The sequence below is a fragment of the Ranitomeya variabilis genome, chromosome 2 (assembly GCF_051348905.1).
Source record: "Ranitomeya variabilis isolate aRanVar5 chromosome 2, aRanVar5.hap1, whole genome shotgun sequence".
In the NCBI taxonomy this organism is placed as follows: domain Eukaryota; kingdom Metazoa; phylum Chordata; class Amphibia; order Anura; family Dendrobatidae; genus Ranitomeya; species Ranitomeya variabilis.
The window spans coordinates 873899851-873915808 of NC_135233.1; the positions used below are offsets into that span (position 1 = coordinate 873899851).

General features: G+C 44.9%; 1 protein-coding gene across 1 annotated transcript in view; it reads right to left on the bottom strand.

The window, feature by feature from the left end:
• LOC143808068 (putative cation-transporting ATPase 13A5) overlaps nt 1–15958 on the bottom strand; it is a 642074-nt gene that overhangs the window by 136006 nt on the left and 490110 nt on the right. The window contains exons 27-29 of the mRNA XM_077290325.1: nt 15733–15905; nt 10361–10449; nt 8706–8786 (exon numbers count right to left, since the gene is read on the bottom strand). Coding sequence (XP_077146440.1) covers nt 8706–8786; nt 10361–10449; nt 15733–15905 — 343 coding nt within the window. The remainder of the gene's footprint in view (nt 1–8705; nt 8787–10360; nt 10450–15732; nt 15906–15958) is intronic.

Below are 15958 nucleotides of genomic sequence, written 5' to 3' on the forward strand. Positions count from 1 at the left end.
TTTCTGGTTTTTGCCATCCGTCGCAATCCGTCGTTTTGGCAAAAAAAACGGATCCTGCAAATATTCCTGCAGGATGCATTTTTTTGCCATTGACTTTAATTGACGACGGATTGCGACTGATGGACACACGTCACATCCGTTGTGCAACAGATGCGTAGTGTTTTTGCGGTCCGTCATGACAAAAAAACGTTCAAGGGAACTTTTTTTTGTCCGTCGGATCCGCCATTTCCGACCACGCATGTGCGGCCAGAACTCTGCCTCCTCCTCCCTGGTCTGCACAATGGGCAGCGGATGTGTCGAAAAACTGCATCCACTGCCCACGTTGTGCAGAATTTAGCACAACGTCCGTCGGTAGGCCTTAGATGGCACCGCTGCTGCTGTGGGCGCTATACAGACTAACAGTCTTTTTTTGGAGCGAATTGTCAGAGAGATAGGTTTAGGGGGTCGGGAGTTGGGATTAGTTGTAATATCAGCCATTATTTTCAGGGTAGGTTACCGCAGTTCCTAGCACTTTTTGCCAGGCAGGTCTGTGCCAGTGCTGTGCAAGTGTTTGTCACAGCATTTGGTGTAATCTAGTTCAGCCAATCCTTTTGGAGCTAGTAGCATTGTCTGGTAGTCATCTGAGTAGCCTGCCTGTGAAGCTAGCTACACCACCTGTGTATCTAAATTTTTACTGCATCTAACCCAGGAATTCTTTTTGGGCTAAGTAGCGGTGTCTGCACGTCAGCAGAGTAGCCCACCTGTGAAGCTAACTACACCGCCTGTGTATCTAAAATTTTACTGCATCTAACCCAGTAAATAGTTTTGGGCCTAGGAGCAGTGTCTGCACGTCAGCGGAGTAGCCCGCCTGTGAAGCTAACTACACCGCCTGTGTATCTAAATTTTTACTGCATCTAACCCAGTTAATAGTTTGGGGCCTAGGAGCAGTGTCTGCACGTCAGCGGAGTAGCCCACCTGTGAAGCTAACTACACCACCTGTGTATCTACATTTTTGTGGCATCTAACCCAGTAAATCCTTTTGGGCCTAGTACCACAGTTTGGCCACTCAGTTCTGCTCGGTTTTCATCCATAGGTTTTTGTGCCAACAACTACAGATACAGAGTTACCAATTAGTTAAGCACCAAAATGAGTGGCAAAAGGCCTGCTGCTGGTGGAAAGGGGAATAGGCGTGTTGGAAAGGGAAAAAAAGGTTGTGTCCGTGGGGTAGGTGGTAAAGCAACAGTAACATCTGCAGAAAAAAGACCATCTTCCAGCCAAAGTAAGATGTCAACTTATTTTCGTGGACAATCTGATATGATCCCTTTCTTACGACCATCGCTACGAGCATCGCAAAAAATTCCAGATGAGGCACAAAAAAAAGCAGGTGCTTGAACGGATATCAAGTGCTCGTTCAAGTGGGCTCTCCTCCATGTCAACTTCAACATCACAACTACTCCAGTCCTCAGAGGTGTCACCCCAATCGCACTTGCTTCCTTACAGCTCCCAAGTCTCCAGCCGCCCGTCTGAGTATGGGGTAACACAGATGGTTGAGTCTGCAGCGCTGTTTACTCATACTATAGCCTGGGAATCAGAGGTCTGCTCCAGAGCTTCTGTGAATCCAGACGAGGAAATGATCTGCTCTGATGCCCAGAATCTTTGTGAGTCGGATCCAGGCCCAGATGAAGAAGGTTCTAAGCATAATGTAGACCCTCGATCCCAAACTGTAACTCCTGTTGGTGGAGACAATGAGGAAGATGATGATGAGACTGAGATACCTGATTGGAACAAAAACTTGACTTTTCGGTCAGGGCAGGAAGAGGTTGGCTCTGAAGACGACGGGTGTGAGAACACACAGGATGATGATGACGAGGTTGGAGACACCACTTACTGTCAACCCACAGTCTGCCAGTCCATGACCATTAGGTCAGCAGAGGAGGTGGAGTAGGATGCAAGTGATGAGTCTGACGACAAAGTTAGGTTGTGCCTTCCTGGACAGAGACGGAGTACTGGAAGCATGTCAACAACTGCATACTCAACCCTAACTGTGCCTCTGAGCACAAGTCGTGGTGGCTCTTCAGGTCGCACGGGCTCTAAGCCTTGCATAGCATGAGCATTTTTTGACATCGCAAAGGATGACCCAACTCATGTTGTCTGTAAGATTTGTCACCCAAATCTCAGTAGAGGCCCCAAAATTACTAGCCTAAGCACTTCATGCATGAACCGTCACATGGATATGAGGCATAAGTTGCAGTGGGAAGCTCACTGTGCTACAATGCGGCCTACTGGGCCAGGTCAACCACCGTCTGCCCCATCAAGTGCATCCGCGTCCTCTTCATCCTCTGTGACTGTGGGGACAGCAGCCACACATGGTTTTGGATGCAGACCTTCACCTCTTTACACGCAACAGCCAGCGTGATTGGTAGGTTGTCAGGATACTTGCAAGTGGAAACACCTGCTGGTATTGAGCACTCTCCTACATCAAGACCACATTTTGATCAAGGCAACATAACATCTCTGCCGGCACCTTCCTCACAGACCAGCAGTTTGCCGGGGACACCCTACTCAACCCCGTCTAAGCACAGCAGCCAGCCCTCAGTCCCTCAGATGTGGAAAAGTAAAAGACCATTTCCTCCTAGCCATGACAAAGATAAGAGGTTGAATTTCACCATCTGCAAGCTGTTGGCTACAGAAATGCTGCCTTTCTGCCTGGTGGACACAGAGGATTTTTGAGAGCTTATGTCCATCGCAGTGCCCCAGTACCAGATGCCCAGTCGCCACTACTTCTCAAAGAAAGCTGTGCCTGCGCTACACCAGCATGTCGCACACAACATCACCGCTTCCTTGAGAAACTCTGTGTGTGACAGGGTGCATTTCACCACAGACACTTGGATGAGTAGACATGGACAGGGGCATTACATGTCGATAACTGGGCACTGGGTAACTCTAGTGACATCAGGAGAAGGGGCTGCTGTCCAAGTCTTGCCGTCCCCTCACGTTGCTCGTTGATCATCTGTATCTAGAAGTTCCTCTGCCTCCTCAACCTCCTCTTAGTCCTCCACCTGCACCCAAAGCCTGTCTGGTAATGCCACCCGCATTCTAATTGCGCAGAAGGAATCCTGCACACCTCCTTACTATGCTGTCACTAGGGCTCAATGGCATCAGGCGGTATTTACATTGAAATATCTGGGAAATGTGAGTCACACAGCTGAGGAGTTGTGGTCAGCTCTGGACACCGAGTTCCATCACTGGTTGTCTCCACTCAACCTGCAGCCAGGGAAGGCCGTGTGCGACAATGCTGCAAACCTGTGTGCGTCCCTTCGCCGGGGCAATGTCACACACGTGCCTTGTATGGGTCATGTTTTGAACCTGGTTGTCCAGCAATTTTTATCCAACTTTCCCAGACTATATGGGCTTCTGCAGAGGGCATGGTCACTGTGTGCTCACTTCCGCTGTTCGTATCCTGCAGCTCAACGACTTACATCTCTATAGAAGTCGTTGGGCCTGCCTGTACACAGGCTGAAATGCGATGTGCCCACATGGTGGAATTCAACTCTGCACATGTTGCAGAGGCTGTGGCAGCACCGACGAGCCCTGGTGCAATACGTTATGTGATGTATAGCCTGGGTCAACGATATCCAGAGGTGGGGCGAATCACGCTGCAGGAGTGGTCTCAGATCAGGGACCTATGCACCCTTCTGCATTTTGAAATAGCGACAAAGACATTTAGTGCTGACGATGTCATTATCAGCATGAATATTCTGGTGATTTCCATACTGGAGCACACCTTAGGCTACGTTCACATTTGCGTTGTGCGCCGCAGCGTCGGCGCCGCAATGCACAACGCAAACAAAAACGCAGCAAAACGCATGCACAATGCTGCGTTTTGCGCCGCATGCGTCCTTTTTTTCATTGATTTTGGACGCAGCAAAAATGCAACTTGCTGCGTCCTCTGCGCCCGGACGCGGGCGCCGCAGTGACGCATGCGGCGCAAAATGCAAGTGCACCGCATGTCCATGCGCCCCCATGTTAAATATAGGGGCGCATGACGCATGCGGCGCCACTGCGGCGCCCGACGCTGCGGCGCTGACCGCAAATGTGAACGTAGCCTTAAACAGTATTCAGAGTCAGGTGGTGGAACAAGAGGAGGAGGAGGAACAGGAGGAGTCGTATGCAGAAGGGATAATATCTCCAAGGTCCAGACGGTTGCCAGTACCAAGACAGCTGGCATTGGAAGCTGGGGGAGAGGGTTTACCGAGTGCGCATGGTTGCAGCCAAACTGTTGAGGAAGGTGCAGGAGGCGAGGAAGAAGTGGAGGATGAACTGGCACTGGGCATGGAAGACTAATCAGATGAGGGAGACCTTGATCAAATTTATGTAGTGCGAGGTTGGGGGGAGAGGGCAGAGGAAGGAAGCATGATTCTCACCGCGCCGCCACCAAGACACCAAGGACTTAGTCCTCCTTGATGCGCAAGACACATGAGTGCCTTCTTGCTGCACTGCCTGCAACATGACCCTCGGATTGTCAGAATCCGAAGTAATGCTCACTACTGGGTTGCCACACTCTTAGATCCCCAATACAAAAGTAAATTTGGTGAAATAATTCCTGCCATAGAAAGGGATTCACGTATGCAGGACTATCAGCAGAGACTGTTACAGAATCTTACATCTGCTTTTCCACAAAACACCAGTGGTGCACGTAGTGAATCTCTGAGTTCTAACTTGCCAACCATGGGACTATCGAGTCATCACTCAAACCATAACAGTAACATCATATCTGGTGGTAACAGCAATTTTTTCCAATCGTTTCAAGATTTTTTTAAGACCATCCTTTGCAAGGCCACAGGAGACAAGAAGTCTGACGCACAGCCAACGCCTAGAGAGGATGGTACAAGAGTATCTCCAAGTTAACATTGATGCCATGACTGTGGAACTGGATCTTTGCTCATTTTGGGCTTCCAATCTTGAAAAATGGCCTGAGCTTGCCACTCACACCTTGGAGATCTTGTCGTGCCCGCAGCCAGCGTTCTCTCTGAACTTGTGTTCAGCGCTGCTGGTGGTGTGCTGACAGATAAGTGCACGCGGCTGTCCAGTGACAATGTAGACAGACTAGCATTCATCAAGATGAACAAATCCTGGATCCACAGGGACTTTTCTACCCCTGTGTCATCCTAGGGAGACTAAAAGCTTGATGATTTTTGAAAATTACCTCACCAACCATTTTAAAAAACTGTGGCGTAATTGATGCCACTTAAGTGGTGTCTGTGGCCAAATTTTTGGAAAAAACGGAGACTCTTAATTGAGTCCCCTTGCTGTATTTTACAAGACGTTGCCATCGTCAATTCCAGGTGGGTGGGGTCGTCTGTAGAGTTATTTACTCATACTATAGCCTGGGATCCAGAGGTCTGCTCCAAAGCTTCAGTGTCTGCTAGTCGGCAGAGTAGCCCACCCATGAAGCAAGCAAAACCGCCTGTTTACCTGAGTACTATTTTTTAACTGCATCTAGCCCAGGAAATCCTTTTGGACCTAGTAGCATTTTGTGCTACTCAGCAGAGTACCCCACCAATGAAGCAAGCAAAACCACCAGTTTACCTGAGTACTATTATTTAACTGCATGTAGCCCAGGAAATCATTTTGGGGGTAGTAGCATTTTGTGCTACTCAGCAGAGTACCCCACCAATGAAGCAAGCAAAACTGCCTGTTTACCTGACTACTATTTTTTAACTGCATCTAGCCCAGGAAATCCTTTTGGGCCTAGTAGCATTTTGTGCCACTCAGCAGAGTACCCCACCCATGAAGCAAGCTACACCGCCTGTTTACCTGACTACTATTTTTTAACTGCATCTAGCCCAAGAAATCATTTGGGGCCTAGTAGCATTTTGTGCCACTCAGCAGAGTACCCCACCCATGAAGCAAGCAAAACCGCCTCCTGACTACTATTTTTTAACTGCTTCTAGCCCAGGAAATCCTTTTGGGCCTAGTAGCATTTTGTGCTACTCAGCAGAGTACCCCACCCATGAAGCAAGCAAAACTGTCTCCTGACTTCTATTTTTTACCTGCTTCTAGCCTAGGAAATCCTTTTGGGCCTAGTAGCATTTTGTGCTACTCAGCAGAGTACCCCACCCATGAAGCAAGCAAAACCGCCTCCTGACTACTATTTTTTAACTGCTTCTAGCCCAGGAAATCCTTTTGGGCCTAGTAGCATTTTGTGCCACTCAGCAGAGTACCCCACCCATGAAGCAAGCTACACCGCCTGTTTACCTGACTACTATTTTTTAACTGCATCTAGCCCAAGAAATCATTTTGGGCCTAGTAGCATTTTGTGCAACTCAGCAGAGTACCCCACCCATGAAGCAAGCAAAACCGCCTCCTGACTACTATTTTTTAACTGCTTCTAGCCCAGGAAATCCTTTTGGGCCTAGTAGCATTTTGTGCCACTCAGCAGAGTACCCCACCCATGAAGCAAGCTACACCGCCTGTTTACCTGACTACTATTTTTTAACTGCATCTAGCCCAAGAAATCATTTTGGGCCTAGTAGCATTTTGTACCACTCAGCAGAGTACCCCACCCATGAAGCAAGCAAAACCGCCTCCTGACTACTATTTTTTAACTGCTTCTAGCCCAGGAAATCCTTTTGGGCCTAGTAGCATTTTGTGCTACTCAGCAGAGTACCCCACCCATGAAGCAAGCAAAACCGCCTCCTGACTACTATTTTTTATTTTAACTGCATCTAGCTCAGGAAATCCTTTTGGGCCTAGAAGCATTTTGTGCTACTCAGCAGAGTACCCCACCCATGAAGCAAGCTACACCGACTTTTTACCTGAGTACTATTTTTTAACTGCATCTAGCCCAGGAAATCCTTTTGGGCCTAGTAGCATTTTGTGCTACTCAGCAGAGTACCCCACCCATGAAGCAAGCTACACCGCCTGTTTACCTGAGTACTATTTTTTAACTGCATCTAGCCCAGGAAATCCTTTTGGGCCTAGTAGCATTTTGTGCTACTCAGCAGAGTACCCCACCCATGAAGCAAGCTACACCGCCTGTTTACCTGACTAATATTTTTTAACTGCATCTAGCCCAGGAAATCCTTTTGGGCCTAGTAGCATTTTTTGCTACTCAGCAAAGTACCCCACCCATGAAGCAAGCAAAACCGCCTCCTGACTACTATTTTTTATTTTAACTGCATGTAGCCCAGGAAATCCTTTTGGGCCTAGTAGCATTTTGTGCTACTCCACAGAGTACCCCACCCATGAAACAAGCTACACCGCCTTCTTCCTTTCTCAATCTAACCCCTCTGCTCTGGGGTGTCCGCTCTCCCTCCAGCTCTCTCCTTCTCACAGGTGGACTACCACGTGTATTCACACTGTGGCGAATCTTTTGGGCTCAGGCATAAGAAGTCATCTAGGTAATGGATAATATGTGCCCCCTTAGAAACGTCCATGAGGACCCATTCGAAGAAGCAACTAAACGCCTCAAATAGTGAGCAGGATATGGAGCACCCCATGGGCAAACAGCGCTCTATGTAGTATGCTCCTTCACAGAAGCAGCCCAATGTGAGGACACTATTCGAAGGCACAGGTAGTAACCGGAACGCCCCCTCAATTTTGGTTTTGGCCATTAGGGTGCCACTTCCCAACTTCTTGACCCGCCTGATTGCCTCATCAAAGGAGGTACAGTATATAGTACTGTACTTGGTTCCGCGTCGATGTTGTCATTTACTGACCTGCCCCTTGGATATGACAAATGATGGATTAGTCTGAATGTATTGGGTTCCTTTTTTGGCACGACTCCCAACGGGGATACCACTACGTCTTCTAAGGAAAGTGTTCTGAATGGACCCGCCGCCATTCTACCTAAAATAATTATTTTTAAATTTTTTTGTCACGACATCTGGGTGTTGGTAGGCTGATTTCAGATTTTTACTTCAGCCTTTCTTGATTTTAGAAAGGCATGACATGCCCATATCTGTGTCTTCTCCTCCTTTTACTCCTCCACCTCTTTTTTTTTCGCATGACTATTTGTAGTTGTGACTTCTCCATGTGTTTGTTGTGTCTTCTGAGCAGTTTGTGAGCTTTTGGACACCTTTTAAGGTATTTTCTATGTGTTTGTATGTGATTGTCTTTGCCTGCCATTGGTTTCAATGGGGTTCGACAGTGTTCGACGAACGATCGATGAACATTTGTTGAACACGTCCCAGTTTGACGAACTGAACCCAACTTGAACACTAGGGTGGTGGCTCAACACTAGTCCAAACGCCCTGTAAACTTGACCGACCGAGCCACTGACTATAATTGTGCAGACAGATTCAATGTGTGCTCTGCTGTGTATTATTTTCAGACCTATAAGCCTACTGGAGGCAGACAACGCAGACATGTGTATGTTGACTCCTTCTGCACTATTATAGTCAATGGCCCTGTCGGTGCATACTCCCAAATCCCAGTTTGCGGGGGATTTGGACGTAAGCCTTGACGATACCACTGAATGCAGGGTAAAAGGATCCTTAGATAATTAGCCTATATACTACTGATAAAATTCAGGTTTGTCAGAGGCAAAAAGAAACGAGGAAATGCTGGACCTCATAGCAAATGTTTGAAAGGGTCCCCATTCTCCACATATTATATTTTAAGGTCCATTTTTAATTTTGCTACATGCCTTCCCTCCTAGTTATAGGCTTGTCAGTGGTATAGCTCATTAAATAGATATTTGCAAATGAAGCAAAATAACTTACCTCTACACTGTACGAAACAGCAAAAAGTATGATAAGCATTCCTAATATTTCCATCCTCCAGTAATAGGGAGTGCAGACAAGCTAGCAAAAAAGGAGAAAAAGCAACAATTCAGTATGTAAAATTCAAAAATTATCAACAGACCCAGTACTTTAATATTGCAAATATAATAAATTATATTTATAGATTTTCACCAAAACTGTGCATGACCCATACAGTTTAATGAAATGGTTATCAATTCAGTCCAATAACATTTAGAGAGATTTGCTGCCATAACAATATTGATCACGAATGGCCATTGATATACATTTCTGAATCAAGGTTAGACATTTTTGACAGTGAATACAAATAGATGACAGGGAAGCATAAATGTAATTTTTGCTAAGGACTTCAAACTAGTGAATGCTACTATTCTGTAGCATACCAATTCTTCCTTTCATATATCTGTGTCTATACTTTCACCATTCTCTGGATAAATTTGATGGCAATACACTGAATGGTTCATTCATTCAGGCTACGGACTCCAAGTTTTGATCCTCATATGAGCTTAGTGCAACAGAAATTAGGTTTCAGCTAAATCATAATGGAAAGGTTTTTCCATTGCTCAGTGATGACATTTTAGAGCTTTTTTTACCCATTAGATTCTTTAATTTTCCCGAACAGAGGCACTCAAATCGGTTGCTGTTACAGACCCATCTATGCTAAGGAGTTGTGCGTTCAGAAATATTTTTTGAAGAACAGTGCTCCATTCAGCTGCAGTTTGCATGACTCTGTACTGCCTGTTCATTAGAATTATTCTAGACATCCTCTTCAGGATCCCCTTTTGCTAGATCTTCATTGATCACATTATTCTCAACATTCTCTCGATACTGCACGAGGAACCCCCCAGGGTTGCCAGTTTTGGAAATACTCTCTCTGACTAATCTAGCACAGATGACCATGACGTATTTAAAGTCACTTAAACTGCTTGAGTTTCTCATTGTAAGGCCGAGGTCACATTAGCGTATGGCATCCGATGCGATGTGCTAATGACCCTTGGCTTCAGCTCTGCTGCAAGTGGGAGCCGAGTGTCATGCTTCTGTGCTCCGAGCCTCTCGCACAGAGAGAATTGGAGCACAGCTGCGGAGGAGGCAGAGAAACTAATCTCTCTATCTCCTGCTTTGCCGGCATCCGCGTATATTGCACAGCACTCAGATGACATCCGGGTGATGTGCACTGTGTCACTCACACCCATAGACTTATATGGGTGTGAATGCGCCGAGACCTGACTGAGTGTTGGTGACAATCGCAGCATGCTGCAATTTTAATCGCACACTGAATACGACCGATAAAAAAAATGGTGATGGGAGCTGCCTCGTAGATTAACACTGGTCTGAGTGCTATGCGATGATTCTTCAGAATTTGTATTAGTCTATGCCTGATGAAGGGACCTGAGTAGTCTCGAAAGCTTGCAATTTGTTACCATATTTTCATTTAGCCATTAAAAGGTATCAACCACTGAGGACTCTCAATTCTAAATATTTTTCTATCTACAGGCTAACACGGTACCAAGATATATATCTTTCCTATATCAAGTATTTTATGCAATTACTGTATATATTTTTACAAAAGCAGATAACACAAGCAGTTGAAAAGGTTGTTTTTCATTCTTACATACCTCCATGGTGTGATAAAGATGCTCAATGTCAGCGAACAGCATAAACAAAAAGGCAACCAATTGGGCCAACATTAGTATGCAAAATATATCTGTCAAAGCAAAACCCAGAAAATAAAACTATTATCTCTCTTATTTTTGCACAATTTGTAAAGAAAAAATAAAATCCATATGCATTATAGCAGTGTTCCCCAACTCCGGTCCTCAAGAGTCACCAACAGGTCATGTTTTCAGGATTTCCTTAGTATTGCCCAGGTGATAATTGCATCACCTTCACAGGCAATAATTCTATCACCTGTGAAATACTAAGGAAATCCTGAAAACATGACTTGTGGATGGCTCTTGAGGACTGGAGTTGAGGAACACTGCAACATAGTATACAATTGTAGTGCTACTCATCTCCAGTCTCTGTATTTTTACTGCAGAGATGATGTCATGTCAACAGCTCACGTCACCTCTGCTGTCAATTACTGAACTCAGTTGCTCTGCCTATGTAGATGGCATGAGCCGCTGAGCCAGGTGCATACATAGAAATCATGGAGCCCAATAACAGAAGTCTTAATTCCCCCCTGCACCCCCAAAAAAATTCAACGGGGTCACAAAAGAGCATATCTCTCAACTTTGTAGCCCTTACAAAGTAATTTAGCTTCTATTGAAGCCCCTTAGCCTTCCCTCACACTAAAATACCCTTTTCATGACCCCAATAAAGTATGAGGTTAACAAATGTACCATCCAAACCGAGTATGATGCAGCCACAATGAATTGCTCCACTGTACCCTCCATACGCACGTGTCTGAACCGGGCACACACCACCGCTGTGACATCTTCCACCAGGTAAAAACGCTTTAGAGATGCACCTCACTAGCTTTAATAGCCACTGCAGCGATTGCGTTGGGTTGTTTTAATTTATCCTATTTATCTGTTTCCAGTTGGTCTGGTCTCTTAATCATACATAATTACAGGTAAGCCTCCCCACTGAATCCACTTAGCACACGTACACGCTATACTGATAGTCAAGGTCACCACCATACTCTTGTCTGTCTCAGATGCTGTCTAAACATGTGCCTAGAGACACTCATGTCTCTTTTCTCCACAAGTTCTCTTGCAGTACGGTACGTTATGATATATTCCCTTCTACCCCCATTCTCTATCCGTATCGGCACCTGATACTAGAGGTATATCTCTTTCTGCTGGACACAATGTCTAAAAAACTTATTATCTAACCATGACCTATCTCTTCGGGCTCAGAAACATTACACTGATTATAAGTTATTGTATATACTTTTTTTCTCACTATATTTGTATTTATGTATATATTTTGTGTTTCACTTTTTGTAGTAACTGATGAAGGTCCTGTATGTTGTACCGAAACATTTTGAGTACTACATTAAAATCTCACATGAGCATTAAGTTGAGTGCAAGGTTATTTACTTTACGTGCTGTATGGTGTGGGAACCTACCTTTGCACCTTCACTGGTAGTGCACGCGCTTTTATCATTTAAACATTTTCTGTTAGTCTTCACAAGTTTGGCACACACTGTTGGTGGTATGTTGGCCCATTCCTCCATGCAGATCTCCTCTAGAGCAGTGATGTTTATAGACTTTTCACTAGGCACTGCTCCTAATGGCCAGTTTCCTACTCCACACTGATGAGGGGCAAATACCCAGAAAAAGCTGTCTGTGGATGGATACCATGTTTTGGCATAGGTGGTTTTCCTTTGTTGGATGCTGCCCTTCCTGTGGTTGTTTCTTCCCGGTGAAAGACCTGGCTATTCATTGCTTGCATTGAGAAACACGTGATGGTGCCTCTGCGGCTTTTCTACATGCATTTGCATATTTCCCATAAGGGATGGGGGCAGTGTTCTGGATCACTGCATTGTGAAACATGTGATGGTGTCTCCGCGATGTTGGATGTTTTGATCTCCATGAGGTCATTCATCCTTACGTTTATATGTTTTATGCTTGTCGCTGGGCAACACGGACTTTTAACGCCCTTCATATGATTCTTAAAGGGACTCTGTCACCCCCTCCAGCCATTAGAAACTAAAAGAGCCGGCACCTGCGCTGTTTTCTTCTGCCTGGGGCAGGCGCAGTGAGCGATGCCCGTCTGACCTCAGATGCAGTCTCGCAGACTGCGCCTGTGCGGCAACCCAGCTTGTGAATCCCAGCCCCGCACTGTGTTATGCATTATGCACAGTGCGGGGCTGGGATTCACAAGCTGAATTGAAAACAGCGCAGAGGGGGAGGCACCCAGTGCAGAAGAAGCCTTGAGTGATGGCAGTGTGGCGTGTGCAGCAGTGGGGTTAAGACCTGCCTCCATGGCTAAAGACAGGTATTTTTGCGAAATTATAAAACGCTTTATTTCTGCTTTGACTGCACCAATAACTAAAAGAGCCACCTTGTCAGAATACAGCATTACTGCTGCACAAGGTGGCTCTTTTAGTTTGCTGGAGGGGGTGACAGAGTCCCTTTAAGAAGCCTCTCCTTCGTTGCCCTGGTGGTGTATTTGGGAACATTATCATGCTGAAAGACCTATCTACATTTCATCTTCAATGCGCTTGCTGATGAAAGGAGGTTTGCACTCAAAATCTCACGATACATGGCCCCATTCATTCTTTCATGTACATGGATCAGTTGTCCTGGTCCCCTTGCAGAGAAACAGCCCCCATGCTTCATAGTAGGTATGGTGTTCTTTGGATGCAACTCAGCATTCTGTCTCCTCCAAACATGAGTTTTGTTTCTATCAAATAGTTCTACTTCTTTTTCATCAGACCATATGACATTCTCCCAATACTCTTCTGGATAATCCAAATGCTCTCGTATTTCAGGTCCTGAATGCCTATTTCTGCATTCAGGACCTGACCTTACGTCACGGCTTGCTGTGATTGGTCGCGTCGCGGTCACATGGGCGGCACGCAACCAATCACAAGCCGGGACGTAATTTTAAAAATGCGCGCGTTTCCTGCCTCCCGTGACGTCACGGCTTGTGATTGGTCGCGTCGCCCATGTGACCGCGACGCGACCAATCACAAAGCCGGAACGTAATTTTAAAATACTGAATGCCTAGAAGGACCTGAAAATTACGTCACGGCTTGCTGTGATTGGTCGCGTCGCGGCCACATGGGCGGCACGCGACCAATCACAAGCCGTGACATCACGGAATGAAGAAAACGCGCGCATTTGAAGCAAAGAAGGCTCCCGGTTACGGCGGTAAAGTCCAGGGCGCGTCAGAGGGTGAGTATATCCCTATTTTTTTATTTTAATTCTTTATTTTACACATTGATATGGATCCCAGGGCCTGAAGGAGAGTTTCCTCTCCTTCAGACCCTGGGAACCATCAGGGATACCGTCCGATACATGAGTCCCATTGACTTGTATTGGTATCGGGTATCGGTATCGGATTGGATCCGATACTTTGCCGGTATCGGCCGATACTTTCCGATACCGATACTTTCAAGTATCGGACGGTATCGCTCAACACTAGTTAGGAGTGTGACTGTTTGAGGTTGTGGACAGGAGTCTTTTATACTGATAACAAGTTCAAACAGGTGCCATTACTACAGGTAATGAATGGAGGACAGAGGAGCCTCTTAAAGAAGTTACAGGTCTGTGAGAGCCAGAAATCTTGCATGTTTGTAGGTGACCCAATAATTATTTTCCACCATATGTTGCAAAATAAATCTTGCTAAATCACGCAAGGTTATCTTCTGGATTTGTTTTCTCATTTTGACTCTCATAGTTGTGGTCTACCTATGATGTCAATTTCAGGTCTCTCTCATATTTTTAAGTGGGAGAACTTGCACAATTGATGGCTGACTAAATAATTTTTCTCCATTGTATGTATTGCTGATAGATTTCTTTAGAGTTTTAGATAGAGTTTTGTGGCTGGAACCTGCCTCCTCATACGTTATATATCAATATTACCTGACTAAGGGACTATTATATAAGTTATTACATTTGGTCCACATACCTCAGGGAACTATATTATATTGTTGTGTTTTATATGTTTGTGTGTTTGCATGTGTTTGTTATTGCACTTTACTATAGGCATGGTGCATAGCAGGGCACATAGAGGGCAATATTACAGCCATTCAATGTGGATGCTTTTTTAGGGATAGTTATTTACCTTACTTCCTTAATATAGTATATATATATAATTATGTATATTATACAGTATATGGTGACTTTTCACACTGTATAATGGCCCTCACATATTATAATGGCCTCCATTAGCACTCCAAATAGTATAATAGACCGACATATACTCCTGAAAATATTATAATAGCCCCCTCACAACCTCCACTCAGTATAATGGCCCTTGCACAACTCTTCACACTGCATAATAGCCCTAACTCGCCATCCAAACAGTAAAATGGTCCTCACAGATCCCTCTAAACAATATAATGTCCAACACACAACCCTCCAAACTGTATAACTGCCCCCACACAGTTCTCCAAACAGTGTAACTGCACCAAAGCCCTCCAAACAGTATAACTGGCTGCCAAAGAGCCTTCCAAACAGCATTACTGGTACCCACATAGTCCTTTACATAATATATTGGTAATCCAAATAGTATAATTGACCTTTACACAGCCCTCCAAATAGTATAATGGCCCCCACACAGCCCATCAAATAATATAATGTAGTCCTCTATTTGGTATGATGACTCCTCACATAAACCTCCAAATAGTATAATGTTCCTTCAAGAAGCTTTCCAAAAAGTAAGAAGACCCCTGTATCATATGATACCCCCAAGTAGTCCTCCAAATATTATGATAATCCCTCAAGTAGCCCTCCAAATATTATTACGGCCCCCACGCAATCCTCCAAATAGTATGATGGCCCCAAGTAACCCTCAAAATAGTATTGTAGCCTCCCAAGTCGCCCTTCAAATAGTATGATAGACCCCAAATAGTATGATGGCCTCCCAAGCAGCCATCCAAATAGTATGACAGACCTCAAATAGTGTGATAACTCCAAAATAGCTCCCCAAATAGTATGGTGGCCACCACGTAGCCCTTCAAATAGTATGATAGCCCTCACATAGCCCTCTGAATAATATGTTGGCACCCACATAGGCCTCCAAATAATATTATGGCCCCCACATAGCAGCCCTCCAGATAGTATGATGCTCCCACAATGTACTCATTGATTAAAAAAAATCCTCTATTCATCATCGCAGTCACTGCACTGAGATATCAGATGCACAGGGAAAATGATTCAAAAGAGAGCATAAGCTAACGCTTTTTCTTTATATGACAAAAACCTGGCATTTTTAGACTTTTTATATACACCAAATATATATGTATGCAGCTACGTGGCAAGTAGAATTATTATTTTTCAGAATATGTACATATAATAACATTAACACTTACAATTTGTATACATTGGTTTTCTAAAAGGACTTCCTTTAGAAAACACGCATTCAACAATGATGAGATGTATTCCGCTCACAGGCCACAATGTGGTGGTCAAAAAGTTCTGAGACTGACCATGTGTCATCATCATCGTTTGGTTGTCAGAAGTTTCATTAGCAAGAAGACAAGCGCTGGAGAAGAAAAATATATAGCGAACAATGCATTATTAACCAATATTCAAAAG